The sequence below is a fragment of the Neofelis nebulosa genome, chromosome 11, assembly GCF_028018385.1.
Source record: "Neofelis nebulosa isolate mNeoNeb1 chromosome 11, mNeoNeb1.pri, whole genome shotgun sequence".
Taxonomy (NCBI): Eukaryota; Metazoa; Chordata; class Mammalia; order Carnivora; family Felidae; genus Neofelis; species Neofelis nebulosa.
The window spans coordinates 800,947-828,182 of NC_080792.1; the positions used below are offsets into that span (position 1 = coordinate 800,947).

General features: G+C 56.3%; 1 protein-coding gene across 12 annotated transcripts in view; it reads right to left on the reverse strand.

The window, feature by feature from the left end:
• ATP9B (ATPase phospholipid transporting 9B (putative)) overlaps window positions 1–27,236 on the reverse strand; it is a 254,172-nt gene that overhangs the window by 6,798 nt on the left and 220,138 nt on the right. For 10 of the 12 annotated variants that reach the window (XM_058691769.1, XM_058691763.1, XM_058691764.1 and 7 more), the window contains 11 exons: window positions 24,434–24,595; window positions 23,649–23,741; window positions 18,966–19,049; window positions 18,706–18,876; window positions 15,419–15,517; window positions 14,695–14,784; window positions 13,623–13,767; window positions 13,454–13,518; window positions 12,675–12,830; window positions 12,396–12,460; window positions 7,963–8,071 (listed from right to left, as the gene is read on the reverse strand). In XM_058691769.1, the coding sequence (XP_058547752.1) occupies window positions 7,963–8,071; window positions 12,396–12,460; window positions 12,675–12,830; window positions 13,454–13,518; window positions 13,623–13,767; window positions 14,695–14,784; window positions 15,419–15,517; window positions 18,706–18,876; window positions 18,966–19,049; window positions 23,649–23,741; window positions 24,434–24,595 (1,239 nt within the window). The remainder of the gene's footprint in view (window positions 1–7,962; window positions 8,072–12,395; window positions 12,461–12,674; window positions 12,831–13,453; window positions 13,519–13,622; window positions 13,768–14,694; window positions 14,785–15,418; window positions 15,518–18,705; window positions 18,877–18,965; window positions 19,050–23,648; window positions 23,742–24,433; window positions 24,596–27,236) is intronic. The other 2 variants (XM_058691766.1, XM_058691767.1) reach the window with 2 other exon arrangements.

Genomic DNA, 27,236 nt, shown 5'->3' on the forward strand with positions numbered 1-27,236 from the left:
TGTGAGGGTTCTTCTTTAAATAAATATGGTAGTGAAAATGTATTTTCTTGTCCTTATGATTTTTTTTAAGTTTATTTTCAGGGAGGGAGGGGGAGAGAGAGAGAGAGAGAGAGAGAACACTAGGGAGGAGCAGAGAGAGAGAGAGAGAGAGAGAGAGAATCCAAGCTGTCAGCACAGAGCCCCATGCGGGGCTCAAACCCACAAACAGATCATGATCTGAGCCAAAACCAAGAGTCAGATGCTCAATCAACTTAACCACCCAGGTGCCCCTCCTTGTAATTTTCTTAACGTTTTTTTCTCCAGCCTACTTTATTGTGATGTGTGTGATGTATATAACACATGATATTCAAAGCCCACGTTAATCAAAGGTTTACGTAACGAGTGAGGATTCTGGTCAGCGGCAGGCTGTTGGCAGTTACATGTCGGGCAGTCGAAAGTGATCTGCAGATTTCTGACTGTACACAGTGTCCGTGCCCCTGACCCCCCCAAGGTTCAAGAGTCAACTGCAAATGACCAGCGTCCGAAGCCGTGTCTGTGACCAGGGTCCCCCTGCCCGGGGAGGTGGGTGGTCTCCGAGTCAAAGTGCTGTCAGATGCCAGCAAAGGAATATGGGAGATGGAGGGGGGCGTTTCCATGACGACCTCCAGAGCAGTCTGCATCCGAGCCGTGATCACCTAGTCAGGTGACAACTTCACAGAAGAGACGCATGCCGTGAGACACGTGTGGCCACGTGGCCACTCCAGCATCTTCCTGAGTTACACGCCAAACCCGAGTCCTTAGCATACGTACGTGTGAAAAGTAAGGTTCAAATACAACAGGTGTTTTTTTTTTTTAATTTTTTTTTTTAACATTTATTTATTTTTGAGACAGAGAGAGACAGAGCATGAACGGGGGAGGGGCAGAGAGAGAGGGAGACACAGAATCCGAAACAGGCTCCAGGCTCTGAGCTGTCAGCAGAGCCCGATGTGGGGCTCGAACCCACGGACAGTGAGATCGTGACCTGAGCCGAAGTCGGACGCTCAACCAACTGAGCCACCCAGGCGTCCCGAACAGGTGTTTTTGAAAGGCAATGCTGATTTTAAAAAAGGCGGAGAACGTTAACCTGTGTCACACAGGTCCTTTCAGTGCCGATTTCCCAAGCACACTTCTCTGACTGGACGCCAACAGGTGTTTGATCCTCAACAAAATGCACGTCATTAAGCACATGGCCGATTTTATCTGAGTATTTTAAAAGAGAACTTAAATTTTTTGATGTCAAACTAACAGATTTAGTCTGTAGCCAGATTTGCTGACATCTGTTCAACATTATGTATGTGACATGATGATCAGTTTATATAGTGAAAGACACAAAGGGGTATCTGTGCTGTTTCTTGTATTAGAAGCGACAAAATCATCACACGGTGTCTGTTAAAGAGAACGTATCAGTGTGCGCGGAGCTCCTGTATCCAAGCAGGCTGTAGGTTCCTAGGGCAAAACGCTACAAGATGGGCATAAGAACTGTCGATACAATAAATTGGAGAAAAAACCTGAAAAATATGCATAAACCACTAGCTTCTGGATGTGATGCTTGTTAATGGCTCTGGAAGACGAAAGCAAGAGTCTCGCCGTACTCGGGGGTACAAGTGTGCCGTGCACAAACACAATTCCATTCCACTCGTCCAGCGGCTCTCGTGGGCCCACACACGCCTTTCCTTCGGTTCTGGGAGAGGAAGAACGTGTCTGCCACTGACTGGTGGAGCTCTTCACACCCCTGCCTCACACACGCACGGGATACTCCTTCAGCAGGAGCTCTGTCCGGGCAAACAGGCAGACACCGCTCAGGACCGGCCGCCCCGGGTTTGAGTCCTGCCTGGGACGCCCCAGGGCACATAGCTAACCTCGGGATGAGAGGTTTCCTCCAAGTGAATACAGATGATCATGGCACATACTCATGCGGATAGAACTACTGAGTACTGAATAAATGCTTGTTACTATATTTAAATATTTCAATATCTCAATATGAAATCTTAAAGACCCGAAAGTACTTTTCTGTTAGACACCAACCCAAACTGTAAAAAATAAAATCAAGCAAATTTTGGGAAAGGTTAATCCACCTGAAGGTCACGTGGTTTGAGACCGAGGGATCACAAGGGGCCACACCGTATCAGCTCAGCTGCCCCCAGCTGCCCTTCTCAGCCTCCCTACCTGGACCCTGGGCAGCCACCCCCCTGTCCTCTGTCCCCATCACTCTGCATTTCCCAGGCTGGCAGGCGAATGGGATCTTACGGACTTTTGAGCCTGACTTCTTTTGTGTAGCAAAACGCATTCAAGACTCATCCGTGTTGCTGGATTGATGGTTTTTCTTCTCACTGCTGAACACTATCCCAGTGCGTGTCTGCAGTTTTGGGCAATTATGGCAAAGCTCCTGTAATCATTTATCTACAGGATTCCGTGTGAACACGAGTCTTCATCTCTCTCTGGTGAAGGCCCAGGAGTAGGACTGCTGCCTCCCGTGCTCAGTGCATGTCTAACTTCACAAGAGACTCCAAGCCACGCTCCGTCTGGGCGGCTGTGCTATCCTGTGTTCCGTCAGCCGTGGGAGAGCCCGCGCTGCAGCCGACGCTCTGGACCTGCCTGCCTGGGGGGTCGTCGCCGGCCCCCCAGCAACAGTGGGTGGTGGTGGGAGTTTCACATACGCTGACTCGCCACCTGCATGTCGTGACCTTGGGTGTCACGTCAGTTCGTCTTTTGCCTGTTTAAAAAATTGGGTGGCCTTCTTTTTGAGTTTTGAGGGTTCTTTATATTTATCCAAGATAAAACCCTGGGTGGCGAGGAACTTGTCCTGCTAGTGTCCCGAAAGACGATCAAACATTTCTAACAAATTTTAACTTGATACATGAGCGATGTCTTGCTGGGAGTAGAATATGATGCAGAACGTCACATGATCACAACTGAGCCAAGGGTTCCTCTCTCTCTCTCTCTCTCTGCAGGATTGTGGGTGATCGTCTCATATGCTTGGATGCTGGGTCTCAGGCCTCGGTGTTTGGCAGAAATCATTGAGTTTTCTGGACGTTGGAAGGTGCCCACAACTGGCACTCGTGTGCCAAGCACCTACGGACAGTCCTTTGCTTCCTTCTAGGTCAGGCTGCCTGCAGATATAGACCCTCTCCTCTGCTGCCTTACTGCCAGTTACATTACATACAGTCTATGACGAGAGTTTATTAATACTGCACCGTAGTCATGATCCGGGCGAGCGTATACAATGGCCCCCACGCAGAGAAAGATTCCATCGAGTCAACAGATAGCAGTGATTCCATTAGTGGTAGTGAAAGTCGTCCTACACAGTAACCCTCCTCTCTCCTGTCTCCCTCACACCAGCCACAAAGGTTTTCAAAGGTAAGTGCAGGTCAATTTATTTTTCTATTTTGTATTTTCCTTATTACCTTAGATCACAGTATTATAATAATTTTTTATATGAATCTTCGGGTTGTGGAATGAATCATCTGACTTTCCATTATTTCTTGTAGGGAGATTCGCTTTGATACACAAATGTTTTGGATTACAGGCATGTTTCCGAAACGAATTATGCTGAGACCAAGGTTTTACTGTATTTTGGATACAAGTCCTCTGTCTTGCATGATTTGTAAGTATTTTCCCCGTCTGTAGCTGGCCCTTTCATTTTGTTAACAGTGTCATTCACAGAACTAAAGTTCTCAATTATGATAAAGTCTAACTTACCAAGTTTTTCCTTTCTGAATCATGCATCTGGCCCCATATCTAAGAACTATGCCTACCCCAAGGTCACGCACGTGGTTCTTCCCCATTTTCTTCCGGAAGGCTAACAGTATTAAAGTCTAGGACTCATTTTGAGTGGGTTTCCCCCAAAATGTGAGGAGTGGGTGGAGGCTCCATTTCTGCCAGTGGTTCCGACAACATCAGTTGACAAGATGACCCCTCTCCTTTGGATTTCCCTTCACGCTTGTCAAAGATCAGCCGTGACACGGTGGCTCTCTCTCCGGGCTGTCGACCCCGCTGGCCCACATGTCTGTCCTCTGCCAATAATCTGGTGGATTGGTTACTACCAAATAGAAAGTCTTGAAATCGGGTACAGTAGAGTCTTCCAACCTTGTTCCCCTTTGTAAAAACGTTTTAATTTTGGAATCAGCTTGTCAGCTTTTGGCCACGCTGCCTTCCAGTCACAAACGTTCTTTTGCATTTTTATTTATTAATTTTTAAATTTGAGATGGGGAGCATAAGGGCAGGAGAGAGGATCCCAAGCGGGCTCTGTGCTGTCAGCACAGCCTGGGATCATGACCTGAGCTGAAATCAACAAGTCAGATGCTCAATTGGCTGAGCCCCCCAGGCACCTCTCTTTTGGACCTTTAAAGACCTCTCTCACACCCTACAGCCTCCAGCATCCACACCCCACACATGTTTTGTCATTAAGCCAACTTTACTTTATGTCACTGCAAACGCAGTTTAAAAACTTTGCTCAGATTTCAACTGTTTATTGCTAATATACAGAATTACAAATGATTAAATATATTTTTAAGTAGATTCTTAAATATTTTAAAATATACTTTAAATATATTTTTAAACATTTTAAAATCTATTTTAAATATATTTTTTCTTTCTTATTAAATATATTTTTCTACTATTAGTTAACTAACTACTAGTAACTAGTAGTTAGTTACTACTAGGTAACTAACCTTACTAGTCTAGAAGGGTTTTGGGGATGCTTCGGGATTTTCCAGAGATGATTACTTCATCTGCAAAAGGATCCTCCCTGATTTCTGTCTTTAGTTTCCTTTTCTTGCCTTGTCACTATTATTTCTAAATTATGGAAGAATACATACATTTCAGAGCTAAAGCCATCTTGAGAATATTCAACAGAAAGTAAGAAAATAGTGAAGTAATCCTAACAGTTGAGCGTCTAACGGTGTCAAGGTTGTTTATGAAGGACTGTATGGTATTACCGACTTCAATCCTTGACAATTAGTGCAGCCATAACCCAGATGCCTCCACGGTTAGCAGGTTATTTATCATGAATACACAGAACAATGTGTTGGGACTCAGACTTCACAGCTACAGGTCTTAGATATTTTAGGACCATGGGGGCTGGCTGAGCTGAGCCTGGGTCACCTTACTAGTCCTGACCCCTGATCTCGGCTTGCGTGGCCTTTCCTACGAGGCCGCAGACCGTCTGGGATAAATCGAGCCGTCTGCAGAGTTGGGAGAGCGGGGAGTGCGCGGGGCCCCTGACGCACCGGCCGCGCCCGGGACAGTGCAAGTGGCTGTTCCTCTTGAGTAAAGTGTGGGCGTTCAGAGCGGAGTCCGGCCTTTAAAAGAGGAACACCAAAACATTACTGCACTTTGCGCCAGCAACACAATACGGATTTAGGAAGGAGAAGGGAAGGTGGCCTCTTCGTTGGGAGTCCTTCACCCCGTCGTCGACACAATTACTGGACAGGTACCGACTCCAGGTAGGGCTTAGGCTCTGCAGGCAGAGCAGGGCGGAGACTGATATTCAGGCTGGCTGACCCCGTTAGGATAAGTCAGTCAGGGGGGAACGCTTTATCCTTCACACTCCGGAACAAAAAGACTGGTTATCAAGGAAGTATGAAAAACAGGGCATTTTCTTTTCAAGCATAGGATTTCCTGTCTGTTTTGCAAGGGATCCGTACTCTGCTTCCCTCGATTTCCTCTGAAAGTATTTGAGAAATTTATCGTGACCTCGGGCTCAAAATGGGCTGGACGTGTAGCGCGGCAGACGACGGCTCACATCTGTCTGCAGCTCGTTTCGCGCTGCCGTCCTGTGCTGTGTGTCGTTTAACTTATTCTGAGTTTCTGTTTTCTCTCCTGACTGCACGTGGCTTCCTGGGACCAGTGATGGCTTCGTGTGTCTTTGCGAGCCCAGCCGGCTACCTCCAGTGGCCGCGACTCCACGCCTGCCCACGGCCGGCCGGCCCGCCGGCCTCCTGAGTCATCCGCAAAGTGTTACGAAGCAACGTGAAGCTTCAAAGTATCTCCCTGGCTTCAGTAAGAAAACACGACTCAACTGTTATCAAGTTAGGTGGTTGAGTACTTTAAGGCTACCTCATTTTCAAAGGATTTGAAGGCTCTCAGATTTACAAAGATACACCATAAACACAAAAGGAACAGATTTTAGATCTCAGGGAAAAGATGCTTCGGGAAGATAAGTGGCTGAATTCTTGCCAAAATAACATAGGAACGATGTCCGGACTTTAGGATACCGAAATATTCTAAACTGGTCACCTTAACAAAAATGAAAAACTAGTACCTTAACGAGATCCAACTCAGTCAGAACTGAACATCGTTTCCTGAGTCCCCTTGTGTTTAAACGCATCCGCTAATGGGGGAACTTACGGATTTGTGGCCACATGTGACCCTGTAAACATATTCTGGTTACTAGGTAACTTAGGGCATCCGCATTTGACATCCTGAACAACCGTGAGCAACCCCGTCCAGCTGGTAATGACTGCGCTCTCTGAGTCCTTCATGGTCTGGCCACGCCCCCCGGCCCACCTGTAACGGCTGGGCCACCAACTGCCCGTGGTTTCAGAGTAGCTCATGGAGTTTCGTTCTTACATGAAAAGCTTGCTTCCGCCTCAGGCGTGTGACGCGGCATTTAAGTAAACGTTTCTGGAGTTTATGAAAATAAGGAAACACACGATCTAATAAAATTCTAACTACTCACAAAAGCTTCCTGTAGTTTTTGGATCTTTGATCCTGTACCGCTTTACTGAATGATAACGGTTTTGCCATTTTAAAATAAACCAGTTTTCCTTGTAATTCACAACAATATTACCATCAAGATACTAGTGCTCAATGTATATGTTTTATGTTTGCATTTTATTACCAAATTAAATGTTCTTGAATGTAATGACTGATATTTTATTTTACACGATACTGATGCACTAGCTTTATTTTTGTCCTGACTATGAAAGTAATGTGAGCACTCTGTATTTTTTTCCAAGAACTTTAAATCTCCTTTGCTCCAACTCCATAAGAAACCCACCAAGCCCAAAGATAGATGTCCTTTAATTAACATTAAGGGGCCAGCGCTCTCCGAGGGGTCAACAGTCAGCCGAACAGAGTCTGTGCTAACACCAGCAAATTCCTTCTCCGCACGGCTGTGGTCTTAAAGATCTGACTTGGTGGTTTCAGGTTGGCAATTGTAAACCTGGGTTGAACTGGGGTTAGTGGGTTTTGTTCTCAGTGTTCCCTCAGGAGACTAGCCTTCTGGAAAACCCCAAGGTCACTGTCACTTGTGCCTGGAGAGCTGGGGGCTGTTCCTGTTTTCCACGTTATGAAAACATGGTCTCATAAAAAAACACGACACACCGAAGCTTCGTTCGGGAATACTTCAACCTGAACAGAGCGCAGTTTGGGGACAAATAAATGTACGTACTGCACACTTTCAGGGAGTGGTGTTTTCTGGGGGTGGACTTTTCCTCCGCAGCATCCTTGTGACCACAGCCCTGGGTCCTGGGGACAGGGACACACTGTCCATCGCATCTCAGACGGGACTCTGACGTGCACAGTGTTGGGACGTGGCAGCGAGTGGACGGGAAGTCAGTCCTGCCAGTAAGCGTCCTTCCCGCAGGAACAGGCAACGAGGGCGCACCGGCCACTGGGTGACCCGGGTCCATCTGCCGAGCTGCCCAAAGTCCCCCCAACGCTTCAGAGCCTCTTTGCGATTGTTAACTGTTCGTACACACCACGACAGAGCTTGACTGCAAACATCTGAGAAAACGGTTTTCCCTTTCTGACGTTTAAGTCAGAAGGAAAATGTTAACAACAACTAGGAAAAGTGAAAAACATGCAGAAGAATGGAGAAGAGACTGTTTAGAGCCTGCCTGGAAACGCGTCATGGCTGGCAAACGTCCTCACAGCAGGTGCTCAGCTGGAACACCAGGAGTGGGCATGCTGGTCCCGGGAGGCGCGGCCGCGGGTCGGTACCTTGGTGAGGTCCTTGTACAGCTCCGGGTACAGCATCGCCGTCTCCGGCTTCACGTCTTGGTCCAGCACCAGCGAGAACACCGGGAACATGGTGTATATGGTCGCATACCTAAAACCCACAGGGAGTCAGGTTAGCGCGAGGAATGCACACCCCTGTCAACACAGCTGTGCGGTCAGGGGCTGGCGCCCCAAATCCCGAACAGCAAAACCAGGCTCGGCTTCTTCCTGGGACTTAATGCTCACCCCAAATAACACAGCCCGTAAGGAACGAATGCTCACACAGGTCCACTTTTTTCTTTCTACACTTTGTATTTTGAGATCTCTGCAGACCCACAGGCAGTTGTAGGAAATCACAGAGAACCCCCGTGCACTTCACCCAGCTTGCCCGGCGGTGGCAGCCCCGTCTCGCGGCCCGGGTGTCGTGTGGGCGCCGGCGGTCAGAACCTCCACCGGCAGCAGCGGGGCCCCTGACGCCCCTCCCTCCCACACCCCCCTGCCCCCGCTCATCCGCTAACCTGCCCCCCACCCTACAGTTTTGTCATCGCAAGGCCACACTTGTGCCTCGCACTCAGCCTGACCCCCAGGAGGCTGTTCCAGGCACCACTGCGGCCACGGGCACCCCGTGTTCCCGGTGGGGGTGCCTGCCTCCGCGGCCCCGTCGATCACGGGAGGGCAGTGGGGTCATTCCCCGTTTCCGGCTGCCACAGATAGAAGTGCTATGAATACTCACTGCACAGGTCTTCATGTCAAACCAAGCTGTCGCTTGTTTCTGAAAGGAGCCACCTGGGGTCGTAAGCCCAGGAGCGTAACTGCTCGGGGATTCGGTAGCGGAAGGTTTCGTCTTTCAAACAGACTGCTGGCCCTGCCCGTGTACCCTCTCCCCTGGGAGCAGTGTTGCTGGGCGGCTGTGTGCCTGGACACCGTCCCTCCCACCGGGTTCTGCAGAGAACCCGCTGTCCTCGGCCGTGCCCCCCAGCTCTCCGCTGCCCAGGAGTTTGTCTTCTGAAGTCTCAGGCTGAAGCATCCTGGTGTGGATGTCCCTGGATGGACCATGTGTGGGGAGCTGTCAGCCATCCTTTCTGTCTCCTCAGCCCTGCCCTCTGTCCTCCCTCCCTCCAGGGCTTCAGGGGCACAAGGCCAGAGTCTTGGAGGCCTCAGGTCTCTGGGCCATTCGTCCCGACCGGCGGTGGGCCCTGCGCTCTGGTCCGTTTCCATTTGGTTCTGCTTCACATTTTCTACATCTTGGCCGAGTCTTGTCTTTCCGTTGGTTCTAACACTCCCGTTACTCGTTACGGTATTTTTGCACAGCCGCTTCACACCCTCGTCAGACACACCTAACCCGGGCTCCTCGGGGCTGGCATCCATCCTCTCTGACTCACTCAGAAACCTTCCTGGTTCCTGGTGTGGCGACTGATTTTCTCCTGAAACCCGGACGCTCAGGTGCCGTGCAGCCTGGGTCTCCTGGAGCTGTGCCACCCCCGCCCACCCCGGATGCCGCCCAAGGACTGCTTGTTACCGTGCCTGCCAGGGAGGTAGGGATGGGGCATGGGGGCTGCTGCAGGGACCCTCCCTGTCCGGCCGGCTGCCCCCTCCTGTCCCTCGGCCGCAGCACAGGCTCCTGGGGGTCCTCATCCCCGGGACCAGGGCCATCTCCAGCTGCCAGCTCGTCCGTCCCGGGGGTGGGGGGGGGTGGGGTGGGGGGACACAGACGGCAGGACCCCGGGGCTCAGGTGGTGCTGCCCCAGGCCCTCCTCTTCCCTCTCACATCTCCACACGCGTGTCCTGTGTACGATGTTTGTGAGATTCTGGTTATGCTTAGCAGAAGGATGAAGAAAAGTACCTCTGACTTTCCCAAAACAGGACCGGGTTTCACATTTTTATCTGTGAGAAAGCGTTCAAGTTGGGAGGTCGGCCAGTGGCCGAGCACCACAGCGAGTGACCCCAGCCACCTCGCCTAGCTGCCGATGCGGGTCCCAAGGTCACTGCGGGGCTGTGGGGGAGGAACGTTCTCAGGGAGGGTGTTTCCGGCTACTGCCCACCATCCTGTGCTCTCGGAGGTCAGCGGGGTCACAGGAGCTACCTACAGATCCAACCTTTAATTTCTGGGTTAAATTAAACTGGTTTAAGGCCCTACCTTTCCTCCAAATTTCTAGTTACTTCTGTCAACCTTCTGGGAACAATTCCCATCCCCTTAGGATTTAGGAGCTGATGGGGGCACAGCTGCTCCCCCCCAACAGTGCCTGCAGACACAGGGCCCCCCAGGTCCTGCGAGCGGCAGCCGCCGTCACACGAGGGACCCACTGACCAAGGCCGGCCTGGCCCTAAGGACGTTGCTCGGAGCAGGAGACGCCGGCAGGCCGGGCAACGTGGGACGGGTTCTCCACCAGGCGTCTCACCAAGACTTCCACTTGCTGGTAAGCGCGTAAGCCTCTTAGAGGGGCTGGGAACACCGCGCTCCCCGGGAACTGTGCTGAGGCGTGCTTTCTGGAGGGGCGGGCGCAACTTCTTCCAGGACCTGTGATGGGCGGGGGGAAGGGGGGGCGCCCACGGTGCCCAGCTGCCTCGCCTCAGACACACGGACCTCACGGGTGCCCCTGCCGAGCTAACAAGAGGAAAGTGGGGAAACGCCAGGAAATACTCGGAGTTGAATTGTACCAACTGTCCTGCAGCTTCTGTAGCTGGGTTTCTGATCTGGGAACGTTACGTTGGCCTTGTTAGACTTGGATAAAAATCACCTTCCTTCACATCCACTTCTGACTGTTGTTTTCTAGGTGAGGGCAAAACTAACTTCGCTGTTTACTCTTCAAGAAGCTTAACACAAAAGCATCTCTTCTCCACTGCCAACAGACTCAGGGCACCGAGGCTCGAGAAAATTCTGGATGCCTCTCGTGGACTGCAGAGAAACTACCTCTGAATAAGAGCCAACAGAAGTGCCAGCTTCTGCTGACGAGGGTTCAGGCTGTGGTGGGACGCATCAAAGCAGACAGGCCTACAGCTGTGCTTTCGCTAACTTGGGCAAGTGTTATTTAGGAAGGGATCGCCGCTGTCCCTTAAATTCTCCTTTTCGTGTTTCAAGTCCACAGTTTGACAGCAGGAAAGAAAGCGGGAACTGTTTTCTTTGGCCTCCACAGAAACAGTCCAGCTGTCACAACGTCGTGTGCAGACCCCGTGCTCCGACAGCAAGTCATGGGACACGTGTCGCAGAGGCCAAGGCAACAGAAAACGTGAAACAGCGCTGAAACCTTTTGCACCTTCAGGGTCTGCCCGTTTGTGTGCTGCTCTGGGCGCCAGCACTGGTCACCGTCCCCGGGCCTGGGCCATCAGGAGTGAGGCTGGGTCGCACAGCTGGCCCTGGGACTGCAGGAGGACCCAGGCCCCAGGCCACGGCAACCACAGGTGGGAGGGCCCCGCGGCCGCACTGAGGACACACGCGACCCCGCCCGGGCCCCTGGAGCGGTGCTCAGGTCTGCCTGCTGTCCGCCTCCCCAGCGGGTGCAGCTTTGGTGGGGGGGGGGGCAGCAAGCAGCTGCCGTTGGCCTCGCGCTGGGACGACGCCGGGGACTTCCGGACATCAGTGTCCAGGGGAGCCTGACGGGGCCGGCCTGATGCTCCCGGTTCTCGGATCACCCGGAACCTTGGCATTTGGGCACGTGTCAATGAAATGGACTCAAAACAACCCCAACCCCAAGGGCTGGAGCCGCTCATGGGCTCGTTCTCTGCTGCCCCGGAAAGCCGCTAAACCCCGCAGGAGACAGGTCGGGCTGTTTGAGGCCCCGGCTCTGCCCCTACGAGCTGTTGCCTCGGTCACGTTCCCCGGCCCCTGGGTGTGTCCTTCCTTGCCCGTGACACGGGGGAGCCGCTGATGCCTGCGCCGCAGGGATGCTGTGCGGATGGAGCCTGGGGGGCGACCACACGGGCGGTGCAGGGCAGCGGGTGCTGGGCTCTGCGGGAGCAGGGGGGAGGCGGTGCCGGGAGGCACAACCTAGACTTCACCGCCACGCCGACGGTCCTGCCGGCTTTATTTCCTGGCGTAACTCTGAAGCACGAGGGGAAGAGACGCTCCATTTCATTCACTGTAACAGAAAATTCCTGCTCTCCAGGCTCGACGGGCAAAACTGGCAGCAGTTGCTGCCGTGGGGGATCTGGAGACACGTGGTGACTAGCGGGGACACTCTCCCGGGGTCTGGTGTGGCGCCGGGTCCCGGCCCGGGGTGTCTGCTGTGGGGCCGTCACTGGCCACGTCACTGGCCACGTCCCCGGCACGTCCACCTGTGTTCCAGCCCGTGAGGGGGGTCACGGTCGCCCACCCGCCTCACCGCACCCCGGACGCCCGCCGGGAAACAGACGCTCTGCTCAGATCGCGAGGGGGTCCGAGCTCCTGACGCTGACGGTGCGCGGAGTCACCCAGACGGCGCTGTGCGTGGCTCACTCACCCCACCATGAGGAATCCTTGGTACAGAGGGACGGATGCGAAGTAGAAGACAGAGGAGAACACGGCCTGCGGGGAGCGGAGGGGAGGGGAGGGGCGGGGAGGGGAGCGGAGGGGAGGGGCGGGGAGGGGAGAGGAGCGGAGGGGAGGGGAGGGGAGGGGCGGGGAGGGGAGGGGCGGGGCGGGGAGCGGAGGGGAGGAGAGCGGCCGTCAGCCCCGCCGGCAGGCCGTTCCTCCGCGCTGCACCGGCTGCACGCGGCCGCGCCCGCAGCGGTCCCGCTACCTGCATGGTGGAGATGATGAGGCCCCGGTGCATGACGAACTGGCCCAGTGCCGCCGACCGCTTGTAGCTGCTCCGCCCGTGGACCATCAGCAGCCGGCCGATGTGGCGGAACTGCGTGACGGAGAAGTCCGCTGCCAGGGAGGCCTGCCTGCCCTCCTGAAACGAGCAGGGGTGCCGCTCAGGGGTGCCGCTCGGACCCAGCGCCTCTCCGCGTCCGCCGCCCGAGGACCGAGGCCCGTCCCCGCGGCCCCGCAGGGGACAGGCGCACCCGCCGCAGACGCAGGAGCCGCTGGCCGTGACCCGGGAGCCCGTGGGCCCTGCGGGAATCAGGCCCGCAGGGCGGCCCCCGGGTCCCTAAGCAGCCGCAGGCCACACCACAGAGCTGTGCCGGGGCGGGACTCCAAACGGCGCCACCTGACGCACAGCTGTCGGGCAAAGCGAGACATGCACCGGGCTCATTCCCACACCAGACGAACCCCCCGCCACAGGCCTGCGCCAACGTGAGGGGAGACGGGGTGCGGGGCGGCAGGAGAGTTTCAATGGTGGCACGCGTGGAGCCCGGCGCGGGAGGGGCTGCAGGCGGCTGGTCCCGCGCACCTCCTGGGGGACGCAGGGACGCGGGGACGCGGGAGGGGCCCGGCGCTGGTCCCGCACTCCTCCTGGGGGACGCGGGGACGCAGGGACGCGGGAGGGGCCCGGCGCTGGTGGGCTCCGCTCTCTCCCCGCACCACCGAAGGGGTCGCTCAGGGCCGGCCGCAGGGACCAAGGGGCACACGTACCTTCCCTTCGATCCCGATCCCGCAGTCGGCCGCCTGGATCATGCTCACGTCGTTTCCCCCGTCACCTGCGGGCACAGGAGCGGGAGGTGGCACGGAAGCCCGGAGACACGGGACCAGCTCCCCGGGGGTGGGGGTGGGGGGGCCGGGCCCGGCAGGGCGGCAGGCTCACCAACGGCACACGTGCGCTTCCCCGTGTGGTGCTGCAGCAGCTTCGCGATGCGGGCCTTCTGGGTGGGCGAGCAGCGGCAGCACACCACGGCGGGACACTGGCAGGCCAGCTCCGCCAGCTCGTGCTCGTAGTACTTGAGGCACACCTGCGACACAGCGGCGTCAGCACCGAGGCGCAGAGCACGGCGCGGACGGGTGCCGGGCGCACCTCCGGGTCCTCCTCCCCGGGTCGCGGGCGCCCCGCCCGTCCGCGGATTCGGGGCCCGCAGCAGCGGCCCCGCCGGATGCCGGGGGCGGAGCGTCAGGGAGGTGCCCGCACACGGCCAGACACACAGATCCCCTGGAGCCCGGCCTTGGCAGAGGCTGGGTTTAGCCCCCGGGGACGGGAACCAGGAAGGAGGCCGGGGACTTGGGGCACGGGGCACGGGCCCCGGCCTCAGGGTGAGTGTGGTTCGGGAAGGAACAGCCGTGCCAGCCCCTCCTGTGGGGCCGCAAGCCTGTCTCCTGTTCCTGTGACCCGGGGCGCAGTCCTGGAAAAGCCGGTCTGGGTACCTCTAGGTCCAGACTCTGGGCGCCACACTGGAGGCTCCAAGGCGGCTGTGCTATTAACCGCGAGAATGAGGCCTAGCGCCTCGAGAGGACTGTAAGTCGGAAATGGATCAACCTCTAAAACACGAAGGAACAAGTTATCCCTTGTTCAGGCCACAGGTGCTCACCAGGGTCGCACAAGTGCTGCTATCAGAGAAGTAGCTTCAACAGCAGCACAGGTGAGACCCAGGAAGCCCTTGGTCCGCAGCGGGGGAGCAGACACGAGCCGGGTCAGAGAGCGGCCTCGCCTCCGCGGAGGGAGACGGACAGACAGATGGACGCGAGCCGGGTCGGAGAGCGGCCTCGCCTCCGCGGAGGGGACGGATGGACAGATGGATGCGAGCCGGGTCAGAGAGCGGCCTCGCCTCCGCGGAGGGGACGGACGGGCAGATGGACGCGAGCCGGGTCAGAGAGCGGCCTCGCCTCCGCGGAGGGGACGGACGGGCAGATGGACAGACCTGTGCTTGGTCAGAGAGCAGCCTCACCTCCAGCGAGTCCCCAGATATGACCAGAGCGCAGTCGTGCTTCCTCCGGAAGGCGTTAAGCTCCAAGTGGGCCTCTCCCCGATTGGTCACCTCCACAAAAGAGAGAGAGGCACCCACGTTACAGTGTCATCCAAGTCGGGGGGACAAACAGCCCATGTGTATGAATCACAGCGACCTCTGTGGACTCGTGACTTAAGACGCGGTCCGGTCTTGCGGCGGCAGTCCAGAGCCGGGAAATTTCATTTTTGTTTGAATTACAAACAGTCATAACTAATACATACAGGAAACACAAACTTTGGACCATCTTGTTGATTTTCTTTGAATTAATTAAGGAACGGCATTTCATTTGAAACTTGTGGTAGATTAAAGATGGATTCCTACTAGGGTGTAACTAATATAAAAATGTAATTTTTACCAACACACAGTTTGTAAACTGAGCAGGAAATGAATGCATCGGTGTTAAAATAGAAACTCGGTGAGTAAACGAACCTCCTAGGACAATGGGAAAGTACGTGTGAATTTAGACCTTTCTCTCCATTCAAATGTCGCTTTTTCATCATGAGGTAGGCGGCTGACAGAAACCGTTTTCAATGTTTTTATGGATGGGAGTAAAAAATGACGGCGTTTCTCTCTCGGTGGAGGTATTCAGGAATTAACACACACTTGCACGTACACCCTCACAAAACCAACAGGTAAACCAAAGTGCTTTCAGACAAATACTCACTGGTCTGAAAATGTGAATGTCTTGGGTTCTGGACACCAAATGCGAGCTTTTGGCAATGCAGGTGGCGGTCTCGAGCTTGTCGCCTGTCAGCATCCATATCTAGGAGACCAGTGACGGTGGTGAGCTTCCACACTACCACACTTCTGTCTCTTACAAGCGCCTATTCATACACAGACGCCTGCACGCGCAGGCGCACGGCGTCACCACGGGCACTGGCCACAACGCAGAAGCTGTCCAGTGTCACGGACGGGCGGACGGATAAGCAAAACGCGGCACATACACCACAGAATAGCAGTCGGTCTTAGACAGGAAGGAGATTCCGCCAGACGCAACAAGACGGACGGCCGAGGACACTATGCTCAGTGAAATGCGCCCGTCACAGAAGGGCAAACGCTGTGTGATCCCACTTGTAGGAGGTCCCTGGCGTTGTTGCATCCAGAGACAGAAAGCAGAGGGTGGACACCAGGGCTGGGGGCGGGGGGGGGGGGTAGTTAGCGTTTAATGGGGACTGAGCCTCAGATTTACGAGCTCTGAAGACAGCTGGTGGGGACGGGTGCACAACAGTGGGCACGTACTCAGTGACGTGAGCTACACGCTGAAGAGTGGCTATGATGGTAACTGCTACTTGTCGTACGTTTCACCACCGTATGAAAAGTCTGTCCACTTATCTAAAACGAGTAGGAGCAAAGTGACGTTAGACGTGGCAGCCGAGACCTGGAGGCACGGGAATGCTGGGGGTTGAGGCAGGTCAGGACCGAGGCTAACAAGGGCACCTGGACACACCCAAGGGCAGAGCTCACACAGCCCTGTGTGCAAACAAGCGGGGCTTGCACGGTGAGGAGCCCCCTGGAGATCCTTGCTCAACTTGCTGGTTTTTCCGCTGGAAACTGAGGTTCAAAATGGATTTTAAATGGGGAATAGTTAAGCCAAAAATTGTATCAAATAAAACACGTGAGGGGCGCCTGGGTGGCTCAGTCAGTTACACATCCGAGTCCTGACTTCCGCTCAGGTCGTGATCTTGCGGTTTGTGGGGTCAAGCCCCGCGTCAGGCTCTGTGCCGACAGCGCGGAGGCTGCTTGGGATTCTCTCTCTCCCTCGCTCTGCCTCTCCCCCGATGGCTTGATCTCTCTCTGCCCTTCCACCACTGGCGTGTGTGCGCTCTCTCTCAAGATTCATGAACATAACAAAATGTCAAATACTACTACTCTTACTGAAAAAAATGGGGTGCCTGTGTGGCTCCATCGGTTGAGTATCTGACTCTGGACTCCAACTCAGGTCATGATCTCACGGTGTGTGAGCTCGAGTCCCGTGTCAGGTTCCACGCTGAAGGTGTGGAGCCTGCTTGGATTCCCTCACTGTCTTCCTCTGTCTGCCCCTCCACCACTCGTGTGTGTGTGCGCTCTCTCTCTCTCTCTCTCAAAATAAAGTTAAAAAGAAATTACATAAACACGTGCTATGTATCGTAAGCACCCCTAGACTATAAAGAGAACATAACCAGGACATCTAATACACAACAGGATGGTTTGCACACCTAGTCACAGAGCGGCAAACACTTCTCATTAACATCTGAATTCCTCAAGTGTTTTGTGTATCGTGTATAAATACGCATTTTTGGAAAGAGCCAACAACTCGTGGCACACCAGTTCTCTCAGGCGTGACTCCCGGTGACGAGACTTGTGGGTCTTCTCGGCGTCTGGGGATTCGAGCGCTTTATTTACTTCCCACACCGCTTCCCTTCACGGAGCCTGGACCTAGACTACGATGTATCGACGCGTCGTTAAGACAAAGCTGGGAACGATTTGGGCCGGACTCCCGGCCGCTGGTGACCCCACGTGCAGCACAGGGGCACGTGTGGCCTCCGAAATCACACCCTCACGCCACGCGGAGATGCAGGGTCTCCTTCCTGACACGGGGGTGTAAGGGCAGAAACCCTTACGAGCTTAGGGAATGATCAGTGTGAACGCCCCGGCACCACACCCGAGGCACACTCACCACGGCAGCCCCCCGACCACCGTGCACGTACGACCGAGACTAGGGGAGGTTTATGAAAAACCTCAGCAAAACCAGCGGGGCCCTGCTTCTAAGCGGTCACAGCTCTTCCCGCCAATGTTTGCTGCACAGCAGTCAGGCTTCCATCACGTAACAGCCCGGGGTCTGAACTGCTCTCGCGTAATTCCGAAGCCAGATGTACCTCCTGACTCGGCCAAGGTCCGCGACAGAGGGACGTATCTTCTCGTCTCCCACCTGGACCCCTGGAGGCAAGAACCGCCCCTCCCCACCCCTGCACACACTGCCGCGTCTTCGTCAGAACCGCCGCGTGCGTTCCGGTCGGATGCCGGGAGCCGCTTTCCTCGTCTCCAACTAGCTACCTACTGGTTCTCTTCCAACTAGCTACCTACCAACACCAGCTGAGTGTTATTTTCACCATTGAGCGTGAGGCCCGGTCCTCAGGGCAGCCTCGGGATAAATCTTCTCTCCCAGCCTGTAACCGAACTTTGGGCTTCACTGGGAACACGTGGGATCAGAAAGGACCTCTCTCAAAGCTAACGCTCAAGGCCACCACGCGCCAATTTCCCCTGTACGAAGGGGACAAACCAGGAAGAAAAAGGCAGGGCGGGCCGGCAGGCAGCGCCATGCAGCCTTGAGTCGTGTGGCTTACGGGGACCCCCCCACGACAGCACGACGAACAGACGAGGCAGTGCCGAGTGGCCCTCGCCTTCATATCAGGTCGTGAGCGGGAAGCTCGGTGGCACGAGGGGGGGCACCCCCATCTGGGTGGGACCTGAGGTCTCCGAGGCTGGGGTTGTCCCGAGCTCACACCCGATGGATGCCCAGGGCCCCAAAAGTCTCTGGGACGAAGCTGCCCCACGGGCGAGTCCGAGACCCAGGTGGGCCGGGACATCCAGGGCAAGGGAAGGGTACGGAAGGGTGGGATAGGAAAGGGTAGGGTGGGGTAGGGAAGGGTAGAGGCAGGGCAGGAAGGGCAGGGATGGGGGAAGGGAAGGGTCTGGTGGGGTAGGACAGGGTAAGGGCAAGGAAGGGTGGAGGTGGGGGTCTGGTGGGGTAGATGTAGGGCAGGGAAGGTCTGGGGTGGGGGAGGGAAGCGTAGGGCAGGGAAGGGCAGGGTGGCGGGCAGCTAGCGAGAGAGACAAACCGTGGGCTGGGGCAGGAGGCAGGCGGGGGGCCGGGGCGACTCTGGGCGGGGAGGAAGGGGTCCTGCGTCCCCGACCCCGGCGGCACGGCGGGCGCTTCCAGGAGGGACCCCCGGGCCCGGGCCGCGCCCGCACCTTGATGCCCGCGTTGCGCAGCAGCTCCAGGGTGGGCCTCACGTCCGCCTGCAGCCGGTCCTCCACACCCGTGAGGCACAACAGCTCCATCTGGCGCTCCAGGCTCTCCACCACGGCCGCCACCTTGAGCGCCCTGTCGTGGATGCTCAGCTTGGCCTGACTGTAGCGGCTCTGAGGAGACAGGGGCCGTGCGGTCAGGGGGGCCGGCCTCGGTCCGGCGGGCGGCCGCGCGGGGTGGGGGCCCGCAGGGGTCGGCTCACCTCGAAGTCCTGGTACTGCTCCTCTGTCAGCGCCCTCTTGGCGACCACGAGGGTGCGCAGGCCTTCCCGGGCCATGTTTCCGCACTGGAAAAGGAGACGCGGGTCACACGCGGCCCCGATGGCTGCCCGCGGGGGCAACGGGTCCCCGGCATATCCGCGGGCACCGCTCCGCGGGAAGGACCGGTCCCCGGCCCGTGGGCCCCGCGGTCCCCGTGTCCGTCGGTGCGCCCCAAGCCGCCCAGCTTCTCAGGCTTGTGTCCCCCCGGACACCTGGCAAACACAGCCTCCTGTCACAGCCGTGTCACAGCCGTGTCGGGAGGGCGGCTCTGCCCCTCCTGCCCTCCGTGGGCGGACGGAGCTGCCGTCACGGTGACGCTCTCGGGCAACAACCACACCTTCCCACCTCCAGTCAGGCTCTCCAAGATGGTGTCAGGAGCATGATGTTCCCAAAGTCTACACCTGTCTGCACGCAGGAAGTGAGGGTGCCAGGGCAGGAAAGTGGGAAGGCCTCATGTGGAGGTGCAGGGGGAGGAGGACGGGGGGGGGGAGGAGGACGGGGGGGAGGAGGACGGGGGGGAGGAGGACGGGGGGGGAGGAGGACGAGGAGGGGGAGGAGGAGGAGCAGGAGCTGGTGCCGGGGCGGGGGCGGGGGGAGAGGAGACCCCGAGGCCCCTGGGGCCTAGTCTCAACCTGCAGGGAAAGGGGCCTGAAGAGACGCCACAGGCCCCAGCTCCCGTTAAGAGACGGAAACGCATTCAACAGGTGTGTGAGAAGCTGTCCAGTCCGCTCCTGCTCAGAGACCACCCAAACACACCCTCTCCTGTTGGAGGCAAACCCGGGCAGCCTCAGTTGACGACGGGGTGTAGGGACAGCCTGACCCGTGCGACAGGACCCGCGCCCACCTATCTGCTGGTGACGGGCCTCTCCTGTCACCGTGAGCTGCACATGCCATCGACACAAATCCCACTGCTGGAAACGGACCCGGTACCTGCAGAGGCGCGCCTGGCGCTCCTCCGGGGGACACGGCCCGTGCACACCAGCCGGCACCAGGGAGCCACGCCCGAGGCCGCGCACACAGCCACGCTGGCGGAGCAGGAGTCCACGCCGCTCTCCCGGCCGTGGACCCCCAGAGCGGGTGCCGCTTCCTTCTGTGACCGCGCGTCCCTCCCTCAGGCCGTGAAGCTGCCACGGGGCGTGGAGACCGACCGACACCCTCAAAACGCGGCCTGGAAAGGTGGGAGCACGGTCTGCAGGGAGGGGGCGGCCCGTGGGGCGAGCAGCTGTCTCGCCCCAAATAGAGGCCCCGCCCCTGGGGGACCAGGCAGGGTGGGAGGGGGGAGAGGGGCCCCCACTGGTCACTGCCCTCAGACTCTGAGCCGAGCAAAACCAGGCAGCGTTCCTGGCGCGCACGCGGGCACCAGGGGGCCCCCGCGTGGACAGCAGGGGGAGCAGGGAGAGGAAGAGCGTCTGGGAGAAGACGTGGAGGCCGCTGCCAAGTGGGGCACTGGCTCCTTGGCTGCTGGGACAGTCGCACGGGAAGTCTGAGGACCAAGCGCCCAAGAGGCCCAAGCTCGGGCGTCAACTGCAGCGCTTCGCAGTGATGTGTGTTTATGCAAATGAAATGTAAAAAACAACCTGAGCGCTAAGCTGTACCGTTCTCTGCGGCCACGCGGTCTACACGTCAAGAACACTACCACCAGCCAAGGCTCCTCCAGGCCGCGGGCTTCCGAAGGCCTGCTGCTTGACAGCCCTTCACCTCTTTCTTGCTGACACTCTCAAGCTTCCAACTTTGAGGAACTGTTTCGAAGGCCGAGCATCTTTCTAAAGCTCTAACCTGCAGCATGTTTAGCCTGTTTCCGGCACTCGTGGTCGACACGGCAGAGCGCCACGTGCTCACCCCGCTCTGGAGTGTTTCCTGGCCCCAGCAGGGGCTCCCGGACCGCACGGACAGCCACGTGGGGCAGGTGCGGCGGCGCCTGGGTGTGCGACCGCTCGCTGCCGGGCCACGCAGAGACGCGCAGGTCTCTTCAAGTGTCCGCAGCGAAGCCCGAGGGGTGCAGGGCTCCACACTTCAGCCATACAACAGCCACAGACAGAATCCCCGATGTGCACAGCGTGTGCTTGCAAATGAGAACGGACACCGTAGTCAGGCATTTCGGCGAATGCATCCCAGACAAATGAATCAGCTGCTTTTTGGTTCATAAAGAAACTCAGGTACTAGTAAGCTCGGGTATCCGACGCTGGGACCGCACACCGACAGCTCCCCACGACCCTGCTCGGGACGTCCTGGCGTGTGTGCCAAAGCCCGGACGCCAGCCCTGCGTGCAGCCACAAAGCCACGCAGACGGGCAGTTACGGCCGCTGAGGGAGCCATGACTTGGAGTGTGTGACCTTCCGTGAGTGGAGACCGCACATCACTAGGGACAAGTGCACGCACTCACTGATCAACAGTCCAGACGCGACTCTGCACGCAGGCTCTGCCCTGCCCGGCCGTGCGCACAGACCTCAGCCTCTGCTGTCCCTTGAGGGCACAGGCTGGCGCTTCCAGATAACCGCGGTTCTCGCTCGCTCTCTCTCTGGGTGGGGCGCTCACGTCTCACAAAGCTCACCTGCCAGACTGCTGCTGAGATGCTCAAGTCTGCAAACGCGGAGTATGAACCATTCAGACTTTCTGAAATCCTTCCTAATCTGGCCGCTTGAGTAGGTCTGATGCTCACGGAGAAGCGGACTGTGGGCACAGCTCCCACGCCCCCGCCTCACACATCTTCTGGGGACGGCAGGGCACTGGTCACCGCACCCCTTCATTCACGCCTTCCCCGATCCCCAGTTCTGACCCTCGTTCCACGTCTGCGCGTGGAGGGCAGGAGGCCAAGTGCCCGAGCACTTTCGCCGTCCGGGGCGCGGTTGTTCCAGGTCTGTGCGCACTGCACAATCTGACGTGGCGGGTCTGACAAAATTGGCTCTTTCTGTTACGTGGTGAGTCAAGAGTGTTGGTGGCTTGTTTCTGTTTTGTTTAATAAGCGGAGAATACAAGTTTACAGCCAAGAATCCAACGTGGGGAGCGATGCTCAGGCTCTCCCAACCTGCGTGTTTTTTGGTTTTTGTTGTAAATAAAGTAAAGGCCGTCAGACTATAAGAGCATTACCGCAAAGACATGGGTGGAGGACCAAGAGATTTATCTAAAGGAAGGGAATGTCAAGTTGAGCAGTGAATGCACAAAGGATTTTTAATAAAGTTATCTTTGTGGAAAACAATCTGACATTATCTGTCTGTTGCAAGACATTTATTGATTTGACCTCATAAAGCTAAATAAATTAAACAAGTATTTTATAATTAATGGCACATCATTATGACCAAAAGTAATTTTTATGGCATTTTACTAGGTCTTCAGGGAATTTAATTTATTCATGGGCCTGATTAAATCCAAGCGCCTGAAGGAGCTATTGATTCATATTGCCAATGCTGCCGCGGACGCGGGGTGCGGGGTGTGGGGTGTGGGGTGTGGGCAGCGGCGGGTGACCCAGGAGCACCACAGAGGGCTGTGCCGACACCCACAAGGGTTCCGTGCACTCTGAAATCCAACTTTTTCGCTAACACACAAACGTAAACAATAACATAACCTCATGAGGCGAAACATAAATCCTGTTTTCTATAGGGAGAATTTGGTAAAATACAGAGTTGATTTTATTCGTATTTTATTTTATTTTATTTTAATTTACTTACTAATTAATTAACTACCAGGCTCCAAGCCCTGCACGGAGCCCGAAGTGGGGCTAGAACCCACGACCGTGAGATCATGACCTGAGCTTAGATCAAGAGTTGGACCCTCCACGGACTGAGCCCCCCAGGAGCCCCAGTATTTTCTGTTTTTAAAGTGAATCATATGTACACATTAAAATGAGATCAAAATTCTCGTTAAAATCTTGCAAATAACTTAGGTTACAAAATAAACATGAAAATATAATATATGTAATATAATACAATGTTATTTCAGAATTTTTAGTGAATGATTAGTAATGCTACTTTTTCACTACTGGAAACAAATATTATTCATAAGGACCCACTAATGTATCTACCCGCATCCCCACAAAAACCAAATCGAGTAGTTGTTTATACAGAAAGTAAACCATCTGCAATTAAGCAGCACCCCCTCCTTTCTGCTTTACGAAATCGAGAGGAACTGGAATCGCTTAAAGGAATCTGGTGGAGGGGCGCCCGGGGGGCTCAGTCGGTTGGGCATCCAACTCTTGATTTCAGCTCAGGTCATGATCCCAAGGTCATGGGACCTAGCCCTGTGTCAGGCTTCATGCTGAGTGTGGAGCCTGCTTAAGATTCTCTCTCTCTCCGGGGCGCCTGGGTGGCTCAGTCGGTTAAGCGGCCGACTTCGGCTCAGGTCACGATCTCACGGTCCGTGGGTTCGAGCCCCGCATCGGGCTCTGTGCTGACAGCTCGGAGCCTGGAGCCCGTTTCGGATTCTGTGTCTCCCTCTCGCTGACCCTCCCCAGTTCATGCTCTGTCTCTGTCTCAAAAATAAATAAAACGTTAAAAAGAAAAAAAAGAATCTGGTGGAGAGCCAATCCCATGTCCAGAAACCTGTCGGCGTCTGGCCGCAAACGTGGTGTCTCGATACCCCCCCTCGCCACCCCGCCCCCGTGACGCAGCACGCGTGAACCGGCTGCTTACCTCTTCCTCCAGCCAGTCGTTGTACTGCACGATGGAGGACATGGCCACGTCGGCCCCTTTCATGTAGAAGGTGATCTCCGCGGTGGACTCGTCCTGCGCAGGGAGGGAGCACAGGCACGCTAAGGACACACCGCGCCTTGCAGATGGCAGCTGCCTGACTAGAAACGCGCTGGACGAAGCGACTCCCCCGAGTGTGTTCCTTGGGCCTGAGCTACTCAAATATCCTCCCGTGCAGGCAGCATCAGCATCCCCTCCTAGGTGTTCGGGCAGACGAGACCTGAGAACGTAACCGCAGATCTCGACAGGCCGTGCCGAGGGTGCGGAAACGCAAGCTGTTGGCAACACGTGCCTCAGACGGCAAGGTGAAGGTGAACCCTCTCAAGTTCTCACCGCCCGATCGAATACGCTTTCTTCGGTCAGCCAGCTTCCAGGATATGTTTTTGGAATTTGCTGGAAACATCTAACAGGGCTGTAGGGCGGCAGCTTTATCGTCCTGACTCATCCTCCAGCAGAGCTCCCTGGCGTGCTACTGCCGTCAGTAACAGAACCGAACAGCTGTAGCGGATTTCAAACGTTACCGGCTAAGTCCTTTGACTTATTCTGCCCTTTAAATCACTACCGTTAGAGCCTCGCTAACTTCTCGGTATAAACCCTTAGTCTGGACTTTATTTAAAGAAAGAGAACTCCAGCAAACAGAAGCACTGGCAGCAAACCGCCCTGAGTCACCAGCCTGGCGTGCACAGCCCCGAGCGGAGCGCAAGCCTGGGTCACGAGCGGACGCCTACCCGGACGATGACCCCCATCCGCTTGCTGTCTGACGTGAAGGGGAACATCTGCAGGATGCAGTAGGTCTGGATCTGGCCGCTGGGGGTCCTCAGCTGCATGGAGCCCAGGTCTCTGCTGACCAGCGTGAGGCCGACGCTCTCCGTCCACCGCACCAGGGCCACCTGGAGGAGACCAGCGAGACGTGAGGCCACGCGCTAAACGTGAAGGGAAGCGACAGGCTGGCGGTCAGGAAGCTCACCGGCAGCGGCAATTCACGACACCTACGCTGTCCGGAACCTTCCCGGGGTTGCGGCTGTGTCAAGTATCGACCCTGGAACAACCACTCTCTGGCTGACGACCTGGCAGTGTGGCCGGGTCCCTCGGTGTCGCTTTCCAGCATGAAACGCATTACCGATCATTCTTCTGTGGCTCGTTGTGTCTTCGGCTGCCCAGAGGTGGGGCTTTAAAACCCACACAGGTGCCGGCCTGGGCGCAGAGTGGGCTGTGAGCGACGGGGCCTCCCGAGAGCTCCCGCCCGCCCGCCCGCCAGCGCCACGTCCCTGATGGGGCCCTGCTCTCCTTCTAAATGAGAGCCAGACGGGTGACCGAGGACAGCTGGTGCGTCTACTGGAGTACCTGAACTGAGCTCAGCTCTGCCAGCAACCCCTGGGTCAGGAGGAAAACGGACTTGCACACTGTTCTAACGCTGAAATGACCAAAGTCCCCTGGCACACGGTCATTCCTCAAAAACAGAAGTATTCTTATTGACGGTTCATTATGTAGCATTAAAATGTGAACAGAAAAGTAAAAATCATAAACAGAAGAGTAATTTTTAAGGCTGATTTATGGACAGTGTTTTTCATGACAGTGTTTTCTGGAAAAAAAAAATCAGTTTGTCTTTAAAAGCCACCTGACAACAGTCATCAGCTAGAACGTGGTCCGCTGGACCCCCCCACCCCCTGCCCCCCTGCTCGGTGAAGGGCCGTCATACGCAAGCTGGGGGGCTCGGGCTCCTCCCGTGCCCCCCGCCCCTTCCTTCAGGCCTGCAGTTGTGCTCACCCACTACAGGCCCAGCATTTACCCTGGGCCGGAGGAGCACACCCGCTCAGTTCTGCCCAGCAAGCAGAGCGTTACCGCTGGTCCTGAGCGTCCCCTGTGAAATCGCGGGGGGACAGGCTGTGATGAGGCCCAGCACCCCTGGTTCCGAGGCTGGAACGCCCCGGTCGCTCCCACTCCAACTCCTCACCTGGACAACCGTGGCGGCCAGGCCACCGGGCAGGCCGCCGTGCACGCCAAAGCGTATCTGGGGTGTCAGGGTTCCGCCGTCACCCTCCCTCACAGAACGGGAATCCCTTTCAAGGTGAGGTTTCCTAGGTGGCCCCCACACTTCTAACTACGGGAAGATTCCAGCACAACTGCCAACTGAGGGCGAGGGGCTGTTTGCTCCAGTGCGTGCTGGGGAGGCCGCGAGTGGCCGGAGACAGGAAGGTAGGAGAACACGGAAGTGAAGGATTGTCTGGGACGGCACGTGTTCCAGAACACAGCCAAGAGCGTGAGTCGCCCGTGCTGTGCTGGCAGGAACTACCGCCGGGCGGCTGGTTCGGGGCACGATGGCCATGCTCCATGCGCTGGTCGTAAAGAAATCCCTGACAGACACCAGTCCGTCTCCTTCACCGGGGTCGGAGGGTGGGTGGCCTTTATTTCCCCAAATGTTAGGATCTCGTAAAGGAGCCAGACAGGTAGGTGGTCAAATTTCAGGGTAGTAAAGACATACGGTTTAAAATCATTTTTTTTTTTTTTTAAATAAGTATCATAGGTCAATGCACCAGAATTCACGTGGCAGAAATTTTGCCTCTTTTACCGTCTTTTACACAGATTACCTGGTAGGGTCAGCCCACAGTACACGGAACGGAACAATTTCAGGAAAGCGGGATTGGGAAGGAAACGGTAATAACGACCCCGCATTACTGCATCACTTCGGAGACAGTAACGCATTCCTAGAAGAAAGGCCGAATGCTCAGAGCAACTTTCTCACCCGGGCTCGGCGTCTGAGTGCCAGACACAGGCAGTGACCATGGTGCCACCTCCTACTTCCAAGGACGGGACGCAGTGGCCTCATTCTCGAGCGGACCGAAGGTGGCCCGCCGTGCGCAAGCTGCGCTCCGACGCTGTGGCCTGTCAGCGCCCGGTGCCTGAGGGGAGACTTCCCGCCCCCTTGCCCGGCCCCACTGCCCGCGCCTGGTCCCCAACCCGCCGCGGGGCACAGTCTGCTTGCTGAGGCGGGAACGGCTACGTGCAGGGTGCAAATTTCTCCTCCCCGATTTTCCCCTTAAAAACACAAGTGCCGTTTAAATTAGTCAAGTCACAGCACTAGCCAACAGTACCATGTTACGAATTAGGGCGCCAGCTGGAGAGTCAACGGTGCAGAACCACCATCTTGTGTGAGCAGCACTGCGCAATCGGCTCCGACGTCCGGAAGGAGAACCCGTCCACGCGCCGGCCAGCCCTGCACACAGGCCGTCTCACGGACGCCCCGGGTCGGGGGGCTGCCCCGTGGCGCAGCGGTCACTGCCGGGAAGCATCCCGCTGAAGGGGAAATTCTGACCTTGAGCCTTTCCTGCTGTGTACCTTGACCTTCTCTGTGCCTGGGTCCTTACACAGGGGAGACCCGCTTGCTCTCCAAAACCTCGGATCGAATTCCACAATGTGCCCAACAGGCTAGAGTACTGAATTTAAACTGGTAAGGCAAAACCTAAACCAAGAATAAATCAGAAGCCCTCAGTGTGTATTACATTTGGGCTGGTCAGACCACGTCTCAAGTGC